Source organism: Peromyscus maniculatus, chromosome 1 (assembly GCF_049852395.1).
Source record: "Peromyscus maniculatus bairdii isolate BWxNUB_F1_BW_parent chromosome 1, HU_Pman_BW_mat_3.1, whole genome shotgun sequence".
Lineage (NCBI taxonomy): Eukaryota > Metazoa > Chordata > Mammalia > Rodentia > Cricetidae > Peromyscus > Peromyscus maniculatus.
The window spans coordinates 12336192-12350284 of record NC_134852.1 but is presented as its reverse complement, the minus strand read 5'-3'; the positions used below and the strand labels follow the sequence as shown (position 1 = coordinate 12350284).

Below are 14093 nucleotides of genomic sequence, written 5' to 3'. Positions count from 1 at the left end.
AACTTCAAGAACTACTGGTCTAGGCCAGCACAGTGATACCCAGGTGTGATGCTAGCACTGAGGAGATAGAGATAGATAGGAGGATCTGAAGGTGAAGGTTATCCTTGGCTACATAGAGAGTATGAAGGCAACTGGGACCTTGTGAGACTGTACTGGCTAGTTTTGTCATCTTGACATAAGAGAACGTCACCTGGGAAGAGGGAAGTTTAACTGAGAAAATGCCTTCATTGCATTGCCCTGTGAGGCTTTTTCTTGATGACTGATTGATGTGGGAGTGTTCTGCCCACAGTGGGTGGTTCCATTCCCTACAAAGGTGGTCTTGGGGTGTATATGAAAGCAAGCTGAGCATTTATGGGGAGCAAGCTAGTCAGCAGCATTTCTCCATGGCCTCTGCTTCAGTTCCTCCCTCCTGGAGTTCCTGCCCTGACTTCCCTTCAAGACGGACTGTAACCTGCAAGATGAACTAAACCTTTCCACTCCTAGTTGCTCTGAGTCATGGTGCTTTTCTACAAAAGTAGAAACCCCAGCAGGACAGAAACCCTGTTTGAGGACCAGACCTAGTTCATCTACCCAACAAAATATTGAGAGCGTCTAGAAAACTTGGAAAACACAGTGTCCACTGGCTGCCTCCTTTGCCCTGTCCTGATGCTGACCTGTATCTTTTTTGTTAATTTCTCAGCTCCAAACCCAGTGAGAAACCTGAGGGTGGAGGCTCAGGACAACAGCTCCATCAGCCTGACATGGGACGTCCCTGAGAACTCCTGCTCCTCCCCCTCCCAGGACCTCACCTACTCGGCCCAGTGCACTGACGATGGTGGCCAGAGTAAGCCCCAGAACACAACAGACACCCGAGTCACCATGGATGGACTGCGTCCTGCCTCTTCATATGAGTGTTCTGTGTGGGTGGAAAGAGATGGCATCAGCAGCTCCAAGGTGACTGTCAGTCACTCCACAGGTGAGAGCGGACACTCTTGTCTTCTTTCTCCCTAGTGGCAAGTTGTGAAAGTGACAGGAGAAACGGGCACTGTCTATGATTCAATAGAACTAATGGAAATCACCTATTCCGATGGATAGGTAGACATATGTACAGAGATGATAGATGATGTATGTGTAGATATAAGACAGACTATGGATAGATGACAGGTAGTTAGATATATAGGTAGGTAGGTAGATAGATAGATAGATATATAGATGATAGATAGAGAGATGATAGATAGATAGATAGATGATAGATAGATAGATAGATAGATAGATAGATAGATAGATAGATAGATTGATAGATAGATGACAGGTAGTTAGATAATAGATGATAGATACATAGATAGATAGATAGATAGATAGATAGATAGATAGATAGATAGATAGATAGATGGATAGATAGATAGATAATAGATAGATAGATAGATAGATAGATAGATAGATAGATAGATAGGTAGGTAGGTAGATAGATGATATCTGGGGAGCAATACTGGGGTTTGAACCCAAGGCCTTATGTTTTCAAGGCAAGAATGCTACCATCTTACTATGTAGCTCAAAATGGTCTCAATCTCCAAATGGCTGGATTATGGCCACTCCCACGCATTTTTTCCCCTAAGGACTATTGGTGGCGTTGCCTGAGCATTGCTAGGAGAACATGGCCAACCATCCAGCATATAGTCCGTTTGCGACATTCACAGGAGAAGACAGGGTCTGTCTTGGAGCAGTCTTGTCTCAGGGAATGAAGTAGTGTTCACCGAATTTGGATCTTCTGACCTGGGCTGGTCAGGATGAAAGACTGGAGGGCAGTCCAGAAAACCAGGGTGTGCGTGATACATGACCTTGGTGGGAATTTGCTTCTGTCAAAGTTTCATCCCTCTGAACCTTGTGTGTGTTCACTTGCACATGCATGTGCCTGTGTGTGTGTGTGTGCATGTGGAGGCAGATGTTGACGCTGGGTGTCTTCCTCAATTGTTTTTCAACTTCCTTTTTTAAACTAAGTTATTTTTTAAGATCACATTATTTATTTGTTTGTTTGTTTGCTTGTTTTTGTGTGCACGTGTGTGCAAAGGCATGCATGCCCTGGCTCATGGGCATAGAGCTCAGAGGACAGCTTTCAGAAGTTGGTTCTCTTCTTTCACCATGTGGATCGCAGGGCTCAAACTCAGGTTGCCAGGCAGGGCGGCAGGCACCTTTACTGGCCGAGCCAGCTCACCAACCCCAATTAAAATACAACATTTTTCTCTCTGTGTGTGTGATTTTGGTATGCCTGTGCAGCAAAGCATACGTGGAGGTCAGAGAAACTTCCAGAAATCTCTTCTCTGCTTCCACTGCAGGATCTGGGATCAATCTCAGGTCTTCAGGCTTGTGTGGCAAACACTTTTACCCAGGGGGCCCTTCAGCAGCCTCCCCTTATTTACTGATTTGTTTAGGTTCACTCACTACTATGTTATGTGTATGTGTGTTTTGCTTGCATGTATATATACACGTAATGATGTGTGCCTGGCATCCATGCTCTTAGAACTCCTAGAAAAGACAATGTGGGTGCTGGGAACTGAACCTCTGTCCTCTGCAAGAGCAGTGACTGCTCTTAATCACTGAGCCATCCTGCCAGCCTCTATTTATTTATTTCAACTTTTCTTTTTTCTTTTTTTTTTTCGAGACAGGGTTTCTCTGTAGCTTTGGTAGCTCTCCTGGATCCTGCTCTGTAGACCAGTCTGGCCTTGAACTCACAGAGATCCGCCTGCCTCTGCCTCCCGAGTACTGGGATCAAACGCATGCACCACCACTGCCCGGCCAATTCCAATTTTTCTTTATTCTTTGGAATTTACTCTATGTATACAACGAAATAGTCATCTTGTACATCCCCGATATCATACGGTGCTGAGGTTGCCTGAGCAAGGACCTGCTCAAGATCAAGTTAGCCAAAATGTTGACATGGAAGGGGATAGATTATCTCTAGGCCCCACCCCTAACCTAAGAGCTATGGACAGGCTCTGACCTCAGCCTAATCAAAGCTTTAAGAGCACTGTGTTAACCAGGCATGGTGGGTGTACATCCGTGATGCTGGCACTTGGGAGTTGAGAAAGGAGGTTCAGAACCTCAAGGTTATTTTCAACTTCTTCATGCAGTTGAAAGACCAGCCTGAGCTTCCCAGAACTCGAAAAACAAAACAAATCAAAGCTGGGCAGTGGTGGCTCACGCCTTTAGTCCCAGCACTCGGGAGGCAGAGCCAGGCGGATCTCTGTTAGTTCGAGGCCAGCCTGGGCTACAGACTGAGTTCCAGGAAAGGCGCAAAGCTACACAGAGAAACCCTGTCTCGAAAAACAAAAACAAAAACAAGCAAACAAATCAAACAAACAAACAATCAAAAAACCCCAAGAAATGAGAAGAGAAATCTGAGAAGTGCTGGGCTAGAGTAAGACACCTCAACCTGGTTGAACAAGGGGTTGATGGAGAGCTGGTAATCTGAGGGCCTGAAATACCCGCTGACTGCCTCTCTTTGTTTGGGATCCCTGCTCAGCTTGAATTATTTTTAATTGTCTTTCAGCTCCTAACCCAGTAATAAACCTGTTTTGTGTGAGTCAAACTAATAATTCCATCACATGGAGCTGGGAGCCCCCCCAGGACCCAGACCTTCAGGGTTACACCTACAGGGTGCAGTGTACCGGAGAGCGTGACAAAAACGAGACCCGAAGCATTACAAACACCAGCATCACATTTGAGGAACTGGAGGCTGGGACCGTGTACAACTTCTCTGTGTGGGCCCAAAAGAATGGAATCTCAAGCTCTCCGGAGACCCTGTCCAACTCCACAGGTGAGAGACTAAGAGCTGGGCAAGAGGGCCCCTCCTTTGAGTCTGGGACCCCACTCTTTGTTTATTTGTGTGTGGCTGTGGGTAGGTTGGGTGTGCAGAGGTCAGAGGACACCTTGCAGGAGTCAGTTCTCTCCTTCCATCTTGCGAATCCTAGAGATCAAACCCTAGTTGACAGCCCTACACATGCTCGTTTGTGGAGACAGGGTCTTAGGTGGCCCAGTCTGGACTTCAGCTCCTGATCCTCCTGCCTCCATTTCCCAGGTGCAGGGATCACCCAGCATCTAGCTTATTTATTAAAAGCTAATTTTTTTTTCAAGACAGGATTTCTTTGTGTAGCCCTGACTGTCCTAGAACACACTCTGTAGATCAGGCTGGCCCCAAACTCAGAGATCTTCCTGCCTCTGCCTCCTGAGTGTTGGGATTAAAGGTGTGTGTCACCACTACCCATCTTAAAAGCAAAATTTTTAATTAAAATTTTTAGTGAGAATAGTAATGGATTTCACTATTATGTTTTCTCCTTTATATTTATTTTAAATCATGTGCATGTATGTATGCATCTGTTTGTTAGTATGTATATGTGTGTTTGTGGGTATGTATGTGTTTGTTTGAAGTTATGTGTGTGTGGTGTGTGTGTGTGTGTGTTTGTGGGTATGTATGTGTTTGTGGTTATGTGTGTGTGTGTGTGTGTGTGTGTGTGTGTGTGTGTGTGTTTGTGGGTATGTGTGTGTGTGTCTGGGTGATATGGAAGCTCTCCTTCCCTACTGATCTCTACAGTGGCTGAACCACTTTACACATTCACACGGGCTCTATCTATTCTTTAACCCATCTACTCTTCTGCCCCCACTGAGCTGGGACCCTCCCTACCTCCTGACTGAGCCATGGAGACATTGTGGCCTCATCTTGGAATGGCTGCATCCTGAAGAAGGGGCTAGGCTGTTCAGATATCTGCCTGAGTGTGGTGCTCTTGGAGCTCAGGCCACCCTAGGTCCCATTCCTAAGGAGCATTCTTTGACAGGTTGGGCAGCTAAAGGTCAGGGTTATCACCTCTCTACGGTCTGTATTCTCTGCTCCTTTCTCCAGTCCCTAATACTGTGATGAGTCTCAGGATCCTGAACCAGACCAACAGTTCCATCACCTTGAGCTGGACAGCACCGGTGGGTCCCCGTGATCCCAGCTACACCTACTGGATTTCATGCTTCCCGGAGGACAAAACCACCACCAGAGTAGAAGACACCCTGCAAACCACTGTCACACTGGAGACACTGGAACCTGGGAGCTTGTACAACTTCACTGTCTGGGCTGAGAGGAACCTAGTGAGCGGCTATAGCAGTCACCTTCTTTGGGCTACTGGTAAGGCTTGGTCCAGTTCTGATCCCAGCGCTACTGGGATGGGGCAAGAGGAACTCTGGGGAAGGGGTGTGATGGGGAGCTTCCTGGGCGCTGAAGACAGCTTGCTGACTTTATCTAATTGTCTTAGTTACTGTTCTGTGACTGTGAAGAGACACCAACATGACCAAGGCAGCTCGTATAAAAGAAAGCATTTACTTGGGGGGCTTACTTACAGTTTCAGAGGCATAGCCCGTTATCACCCTGGTCGTGAGCATGGCAGGACACGGGTAGACGTGGCACTGCAGGAGCTGCTGAGCTTCATCCTGATCTGCTGGCCACTGGCAGAGAGAGAGAGAGAGAGAGAGAGAGAGAGAGAGAGAGAGAGAGAGAGAGAGAGAGAGAGAGAGAGACTGACTCTGGGCTTGGCTTTTGAAACCTCAAAGTCCACCCACACAGATACACCTCCTCCACTGAGGCCACACTCCCTCATCTTTCCCAAACAGTCTGCGAACTGATGCCTAAGCATTCAAATATCTGAACCTATGGGGGCCATTTTCATTCAAAGCGCTACACTGATGTTACCATAGTTTGATGTTGCCAACGTCCTGTTCCTAGAGATTGCCATTCCTCAACCAGCAGGAATTTCAAAACTATGGGATCTGGGTTTTTTTGGGAGGGGAGGGGTGGGTAGGCTCTCTGGAGTCAGGAAGGCTCAGGTCCACTCCTCAGAAGCCAACAGCATCACCAGCAGTTGCTTCTGTCAAAATAGACGTGTGAAGGATGATGTCTTGTCGCAGCCTACACATGGTGGGTACCACTCATGAGGAGAGCCCAAATCACTCCAGAGACTCCGTTCACTGCTGACGGATGAATGCTTTAATCCTTAGTCTCCAAGGCTGAGAATACTAAAGTTAGGAGCTCCCTCTAACCACTTGCTGTGCTGAAGAGTAAGAAAGGATCTTGTCCTTGGGTGGATGTGGGACAGGCAATTAGAAAAGGTCAGACTTCACGGGGCCAGAGAGGTAACTGGACTACAAATCCCATCATGCCATGGGGCCAGGACTTCCTATATTGAGATATGGAGGTTCCAAGGCCTCAAGGGAATTGTAGTTTGAGGTGACTTAAGTGATGAAGGAAACCCAGAGCTGTACATATGGACAGAGAGAACTCAGATGATCCTGGTCCCCACCATGTTTCTAGGTTCTTTCTTTGGGCTCCGTCTTTTCTCACTGGAATCTCCCTATGGACCACAAACTCCCTATGTGGCTCAGGTTAGCCTTGAACTCATGGCAATCTCCTACCTGAGCCTCCCACATACTAGGATTACAGGTGTTAATGAAGATGATTGGCTGGGAAGGGGGAATCTCTGGGTCCACAACCCTTAGGGCTCTGCTCACTTTCAGCTCCCAATGAGGTGACAGATCTACAGAATAAAAGCCATACCAACAGCTCTGTGACCTTGATATGGAGTGCTCCCGAGGACCGCTATTCTCACAACTACACCTACTGGGTTCAGTGGGCCAGTGAAGAAGAAGAGCCCCAGGGAAAGAAAGATACCCCAGGATCTGGAGCCAATTTCAAGGACAGTACCAATGAGTCTCGTTATGAGGTCAAGAGTCTCAGGCCTGGCACTTTGTACAACTTCAGCGTGTGGGCAGAGAGGAGCCATGTGTCCAGCTCCATACAGCACCTCCAGGCACCCACAGGTGAGATGCCCCCACTCTCTTTGTACGTGGTGGAATGGGCTTAGGTCGGCTTCATGGGCAAGAAGGGAACAGAAATGTTGGAGAGATGGCCCAATGGTTAAGAGCTCTTGCTGCTCTTACAGAGTTCAATATCAGCACTTATGTGCAGTGGTTCACAAACACCTTTGACTTAAGTGGAGGAGACCCAATGCCTTTTTGGCCTCAGTGGGCACCTCTACACACACACACACACACACACACACACACACACACACACACAGTCCCTACACAGACTATGACATATACCTATAACAGAAATATTTCTAAAGGGAAAAAATGTGAGTGGACTACAAATTCCATAATGCCATGAGGTTGAGACTATGCAGTGATACAGAGTACAAGGCATTGTGGGAGTTGTAGTCTGGGAGGACTTTAGTCTTTTGAGGATCAGAGAAGATGAGGTGTTTGAGTTTGGAGAGGAAGAGATGGGCTAGCTCTCATAGAGTTGGGCGTGCAAAACCAGCCACGTTTGGTGGGTGGCTTATCCTGATTCCTCTCGTTTTCTTTACTCAGCCCCAGATCCTGTCAACAGCATCTCCTGTGTCAGCACCCCTGGGGGCTACGGGGTCATCCTGACCTGGTCCTGCCCATCTGACGGTTATGAGACCTTTGAGGTGGAGGTGGGCAGGCAATGGATCTCCCGGAACGGATCTTTCTGTGATAAAGGCGTGTCTGTGTCAGACCTTGGACCGGCTCAGTCCTACACGGCCACCATCACGACCGTCTCGAATGGACTGAGGGCCCCGTCCATCTCTGTGACCTGTTACACAGAAAGCACAGGTGAGTAGGGTCCCAGGGACAAACCTTCACATCTTGCCATGAAGGGAAGACATGGGCTTTTGTTGTCGTTGTTATTGCTTTTTTGTTTTGTTTTGGTCTGTCTGCCTTTTGTTTTCTTCTTGTTCTCTGTCTCTCTCTTTCTATCTGAGTGTGTACCTGTGTGTAGGTTCATGTGCACATGTGTGTATGCACGTGGCCAGAGGACAATCTTGGGTGTTGTTCATGTATATCTACATTAAAATTTTTTATAAACTTGTGTGTGTGTAGGTCAGAAAACAGATTGCAAGAGTCAATTATTTCCTCCTGCCATGTGGGTCACAGGGATCTCACTCAATTCTTTTGGCCTGGTGGCAAGTGCCTTCACCCCCGATCCATCTCACAGCTCCACATATGTTTTTTTCTTTGGGTCTTTCATTGGCTTGGAACAGACCCAGCAGGGCTATGCGGGTTGGGCAGCAAGCCTCAGGGATCTGCATGTCTCTGCCGCCCTGTAGACATGTGCCAGCACGCCCGGTGTGTTCTGAGATCTAACTCGGGGCTCATGCTTGTAATGCAAGCACTCTACTGACTGAAATGACTCCCTAGCCCTCCTGGTTTTCTTAAAACAGCATTCTTGGGATAAAATCCACTGGACATACAATTCACTCACTTGAAGTCATCAAATGATTTGATGTTAGTCGGTGTATTTCCAACACCATTGCATCTTTAACTACTATTTATTTGAGAACAATTTTTCATTAAGGAAAAAAACCCCTTATTTTTATCAATATGGAAGCTTTCCTTTCACCAATGATTATGTACCACTTGCATGCAGTACTGTCAGAGGCCAGAAGAGGGCATCAGATTCCCTGGGGCTGGTGTTACAAACAGTTGTGAGCTGCCGTGGGGCACTGGGAGTCGAACCCAGATCCTCTAGAAGAGCAGCCAGTGCTTTTAACCCGGACCCACCTCTCTCCAGCTGCATTGTATAGTTTTTATCTCAGTAGATTTTTATCTCTAATCTTTCTTTTAAAAGTTTTATTACATTGATTTATTTGTCTGTGGGGGTGGGGCACACACACAGGCCACTAGGCTTGTACGGAAGTCAAGGACAACTCGCTAGGGGCAGATGTTTCCCTAGACCATAAGGGTCCTGTCTCCAGACTTGGCAGCAAGCGCCTTTACCTCCTGAGCAATCGTGCTGGCCCTACCATGATCTTATTGGATGTATGTTTCCCTCTAGGAACCTGGCCTCTAGGAATACTAGGCAACCATCTCAGAGGTACAGTGGAAGTGGATGCAGTGTTAGATGTATGCTTCTCGGCCTTGCCTTGCCCGGTTCCGTTGCTTAGGGGTGTATCTCTCTTAGCAAACCAGCATCCTGGAGAGGACAAGGTCCGGTCATATCTGAAGGACCAAGTTGGTGAGGGACACAAGTCCTCATAAAGGATGTGTTCCTCCTGGAGTCTGTTGACCATCAGCTCTATACAGCCAGGACTGCTGGGCAGCTGCAGCCTCCAGCTTCCAAAGCTGATGGAGATGGGTCTCCTCCAGGACTGGGTATCTAAGGACAGATCCTAGGAGAGCTGGGCTCATCAGAGCTTGGGAACAAGCAAGGTCTTGAGTCTACCCAGTGTCATCAGAGCTCCATTGCCAAGCACCCGGGCAAGCAAATCTCTGAGAAAACCAAATCCCTATCCTAGGGAGAACTGATGCCATGAAGATGAGGGAGTGCGTAATGGTTGGCTTTAATTGTAGAATCACCTGGAAAGGCTAGTCCATGGGCACAGCTTTGGGAGGGGGGTTGTCTTGATTACCAGGAAGTCCCGCCCACTGTGGGTGGCACCAATCCCTGTGTAGGGAATTCTGGATTGCATAGGAATGGATAATAAGCTGAGCATTGGCATGAGTTGATTCAACGTTTTTCATTCTGGACTGTGAATGTGATATGACTAGCTACTTCAAGGTCATGCCTCCTATACTTCCCCACAGGGATGCACTGTAAACCGCAATGGTGAACCAGATAAGTCCTTTGTCTTTTAAATTGTGTGGTGATATATTCTGTATCAAATAAAGCTTGCCTGAGGATCAGAGGACAGAGCCAGTCACTTGATTCAACATAGAGACCAGACAGTGGTGGCACACACCTTTAATCCTAGCACTCAGGAGGCAGAGATCTATCTGGATAGGCAGAGATCCATCTGGATCTCTGTGAGTTGGTTCTGTGTGAGTGCAAAGCCACCCTGGACTACATGAGATTGATTCAGTCTAGGAGAGAAACAGAGCCAGGCAGTGGTGGCACACACCTTTAATCCCAGCACTTGAGATCTCATGCCTTTGCTTGGGAAGCACACAGGCCTTTAATTCCAGCATGGAAGGAAGGCAGCGATGGCTGGGCGGAGAAAGGTACATAAGGCACTAGGAGACAGGAACTGAAGGCGTTTCAGCCTGAGGAGTCCTAGAGGTGAGACGTGGCAGTGGCTTGTTCCTCTGTCTCTCTGGTCTTTCAGCATTTACCCCAATATCTGGTTCTGTTTTTTCTTTTATTAAAAACCTATTTAAGATTCAAGCTACAAGTTGCTTTTTGCTGTTGTTGTTCCAGACACCGTTTCTCTGTGTAGCCCTGGCTGTCCTGGAACTCTCTCTGTAGACCAGGCTGGCCTTGAACTCTTGAACTCATAGAATTGCCTGCCTCTGCCTCTCGAGTGCTGGGATTAAGACACGGGTCACCATGCCCAGCTGAGAGTACAAACTGCTTTTGGAGAGAAACTGAGTTTGGTGCTCAATTCTCCATGGAACTCCACCTCCAGGGTATCTGATGTCCTCTTCTGGCCTCTAAAGTACCTGTTCTCTCTCTCTCTCTCTCTCTCTCTCTCTCTCTCTCTCTCTCTCTCTCTCTCTCACACACACACACACACACACACACACACACACTAATGTCATCATTGTCACCACCATCATCTCCGTCATCATCATCATCTTCATCCTCCTCATCATCATCATCATTATCACCATCATCATCATCGTCATCCTCCTCTCTCCCTCCCCTTCTCACTGCAGGGGTCATTGTGGGAGCCATCATCGGCATCCTCCTACTTTTCATCCTGGTGGGCTTGCTGATTTTCTTCCTGAAGAGGAGGAGGTGAGACTCGGAACAGAACTGGTGGGCATTTGGCTAGTGGGAGCCCAGAAGGGAAGATGAGCATCCCTGGTCTTGAGCTCAGGCTGGAGATTTACATTCCGGTGTCTTTCTTCCAGAAGAAAGAAGAGCCAGCAGAAGGACGTGCCCAAGGATCTGGTGTTCAGGTGAACAGGGTGTGTGTGTGTGTGTGTGCGTGTGCGTGTGTGTGTGTGTGTGTGTGTGTGTGTGTGTGTGTGTGTGTGTGACATCCGAGGCTATCACTGTCAGGTAAGGGGAGGAGATCTGCTGCTCACTGGATAGGTCAGAGGGCAGAACCAAGCCTCAGAAGGGATTGTGACCCCTGTAATGGGCCACAGCTCATTCACGGAGACACAGCCTAGGGTCCATTCTCTTCTTTGTTTTCTTTAGATGTTTTATTATTCTTTGAGAATGGCATTCATATATGCAATGTGATTTGATCATATTCAGCTTAATTTCAAATTTTATTTACTTTATGTGCATGAGTGTTTTGCGTGCAGGTTTGTCTGTTTACTCCACTCAGCCTTGGTGCCTGAGGAGGCCAGAAGAGGGTGTCAGATCCCATTAGGACAAGACTTACAGATGGCTGTGAGCAGCCATGTGTGTGTGTCGGGGGGTGCTGGAGATTGAACCCCGGTCCTCTGGAAGACCAGCCAGTGCTCTTAACCACTGAGCCATCTCTTCAGCCCCCATCCTAACTGTTTTACATTTATTATTTGTGTCCACATGCTACACAGTGCATGTGAGGAGGGAGGGAGTTGGTTCTCCCTTTCAACATGTGGGTCTTGGGGATCAAACTGAATTTATGTTCTATCACTGAAGGGCTAGAAAAGCAAGATAATATAGACCATGCTCTATGCGTGGAGACAAATAAAGCAAGAAGAGAGCAGAGGGAGGTCAAGGAACACTCTAGACAGGGCATTAAAACTGGAGGAGGGGGCTGGGTGTGGTGGCCACGTCTTTAATCCTAGCACTTTGGAGGCAGAGGCAGGCAGATCTCTGAATTTGAATCCAGCCTGGTCTACAGGCAAGATCTAGGACAGCCAGGGCTATACAGAGAAACCCTGTCTCGAAAAACCAACCAACCAACCAACCAACCAAACAAACAAACAAACAAAACTACTAGAGGAGAGGTGAAGCCAATTAAGAAGAGCAAAGATCTGAAGGAAGTCATTTGGAACAGGCTTTGGAATAGTTCTAGGGTGTCCTGTGACGTACCAGGAAGATGGGAAAGAAATGCCTGCTTCCCACAGGGGTAACACTGAAAGCTCAAAGGACTCCAAGAAGCGCCGCGTGATGAGTAAGTGAGTTGATCAGGGATTACTTACAGAGCATTGGGTGCTTTTAGAAGGCTGCCTCCCCGCAGTCACCATCACACCTGCACATACCGCCAAGCGCCTACAGGTCTAGAAGCAGGAAGGATGCAAACCCAGGCCTCGAGCGCCACCGTGCGTGCAAACAGCGGAAGCGACTACAGGCTGCTATAAAGAAAGGTACCACAGAACCAGACCCGGAGAGTCTGTGCCTCCAGGCTCCTGCGAGGGATTCCTGCATTCTCAGAAAACTCCGTCAGACTACGGAAAGGATAAATTTTGCTCTATGGACGCCTCATATAAAGGACAGATAAATGGCTGCAAGGTGGAGTTACTCTGGCTAGGACCGAGACCAGTCTCTGTACACGGGGCAAGGGAAGTGCAAGGACGCTGAGGTAGCGGTGTTTGGGTGCTTAGGGAACACTGTGTGTCTCTGAGATTGGCTGCTGTGAACCCAGGGAACCATGTTAGGGAGCAAAGCCAGAGAGGTGGCAGGCGGGGCTCCGTCAGGTGGAGTCTTGCAGGAGAAAGCAAGCATGTCAGTGTACATCCTTGAGGGGAGTTTGGAGAGGGTTTTTCTGTTTTAAGATTTTATTTCATTTTAACTTTTTTTTTCAAGACAGGGTTTCTCTGTGTAGCTTTTCGCTTGTCCTGGAACCCATTCTGTAGACCAGGCTGGCCTCGAACTCACAGAGATCTGCCTCGCTCTGCCTGCCGAGTGCTGGGATTAAAGGCGTGCGCCACCACCGCCCCGGCTTCATTTTAATTTTTTTACGTGTAAGAGTGCTTTGCCTGAATGTGTATATGTGCACTATATGTATGCAGTACCTGCAGAGGACAGAAGAGGGCACTGGATCCCCCAGAACTGGAGTGGCAGATGATTGTGAGTCATTATGTGGGTGCTGGGAATCAATGCCAGGTCCTCCGGAAGAGCGGCCAGTGCTTGCAACCACTGAGCCATTTCGCCAGCCCCATTCTTTTCCCTTCTAAAGGCTGAATAACACTCCACTGTATGGTGAGACCACATGGTTTATCCATGTATTCACTGATGGACGCTAATATTGCTGCACCTTTGTACCACTGTGAGCCACACTGCTGTGAATGGTGGTGAGACAATGGCCTTTGGGATTCTCCCTTTTCTGGTGGATTTGCTCAGTAGTGGTATTGCTGGACCAAGATCATTGTAACTCACTATGTAGACCAGGCTAGCCTCGAACTCAGAGATCTGCCTGCCTCTGTCTCCCAAATGCACGAGGCTTCATTTACTTTTTTATTTCCTGGAGTATATGCGATGCATGGATGTGAGAAGACAACCCAAGGGCATCGGTTCTCTTTCCAACACGTGGCTACCAAGGATGGAACTCAAGCAACCCGGCTTTGTCTTAGGACCCTCTACCTGCTGAGACAGCTTGCCAGCCTCAAGGTGCTTAAAGTCTCTATTTTTTTTTTTAACCCTTCTTCCCACCACAGCTTCCCCGGGGATATCCTAGCCAAAGACTTTGCTGACTACGTCAGGGAGAATGAGAAGGACAGCAACTATGGATTTGCCAAGGAGTATCAGGTGGGTGAGAAATGAGGCATTAGAGCTGGCGCCCACATACCCTGGCTTCCCACAACCTTCTGGGTTGAGCTTAAACACTGAGCCATCTCTCCAGCCCTTAACTTTTTTGGATTTATTTGTTTTTGTTACGTGCATGGGTGTTGTGCCTACATGTATGTATGTATGGGTACCGTGTATAGGCAGTGCCTACAGAGGCCAGAAGAGGGCGCTGAATCCTCTGCAACTAAGTTACAGGTGATTGTGAGTGCTGGGAATTGAACCAGGGTCCTTTGGAAGATCAGCCAGTTCTCTTAACCATTGAGCCATCTCTCCAGTTTCCTCTTTTCTTCTTCTTATACCATTTGGGACTTTCTTAGGCATCAAACTTGGTCCCCAGGGTTGATTGCAAGCACCTTTACCTAATGAGTCATCTTGCTGGCCCATATACTCTATT

General features: G+C 47.9%; 1 protein-coding gene across 1 annotated transcript in view; it reads left to right on the top strand.

Annotated features, from left to right (window-relative positions):
- LOC102927217 (receptor-type tyrosine-protein phosphatase H) overlaps positions 1-14093 on the top strand; it is a 37405-nt gene that overhangs the window by 16527 nt on the left and 6785 nt on the right. The window contains exons 7-14 of the mRNA XM_076569599.1: positions 680-955; positions 3527-3793; positions 4874-5143; positions 6526-6828; positions 7381-7647; positions 10687-10768; positions 10888-10932; positions 13570-13660. Coding sequence (XP_076425714.1) covers positions 680-955; positions 3527-3793; positions 4874-5143; positions 6526-6828; positions 7381-7647; positions 10687-10768; positions 10888-10932; positions 13570-13660 — 1601 coding nt within the window. The remainder of the gene's footprint in view (positions 1-679; positions 956-3526; positions 3794-4873; positions 5144-6525; positions 6829-7380; positions 7648-10686; positions 10769-10887; positions 10933-13569; positions 13661-14093) is intronic.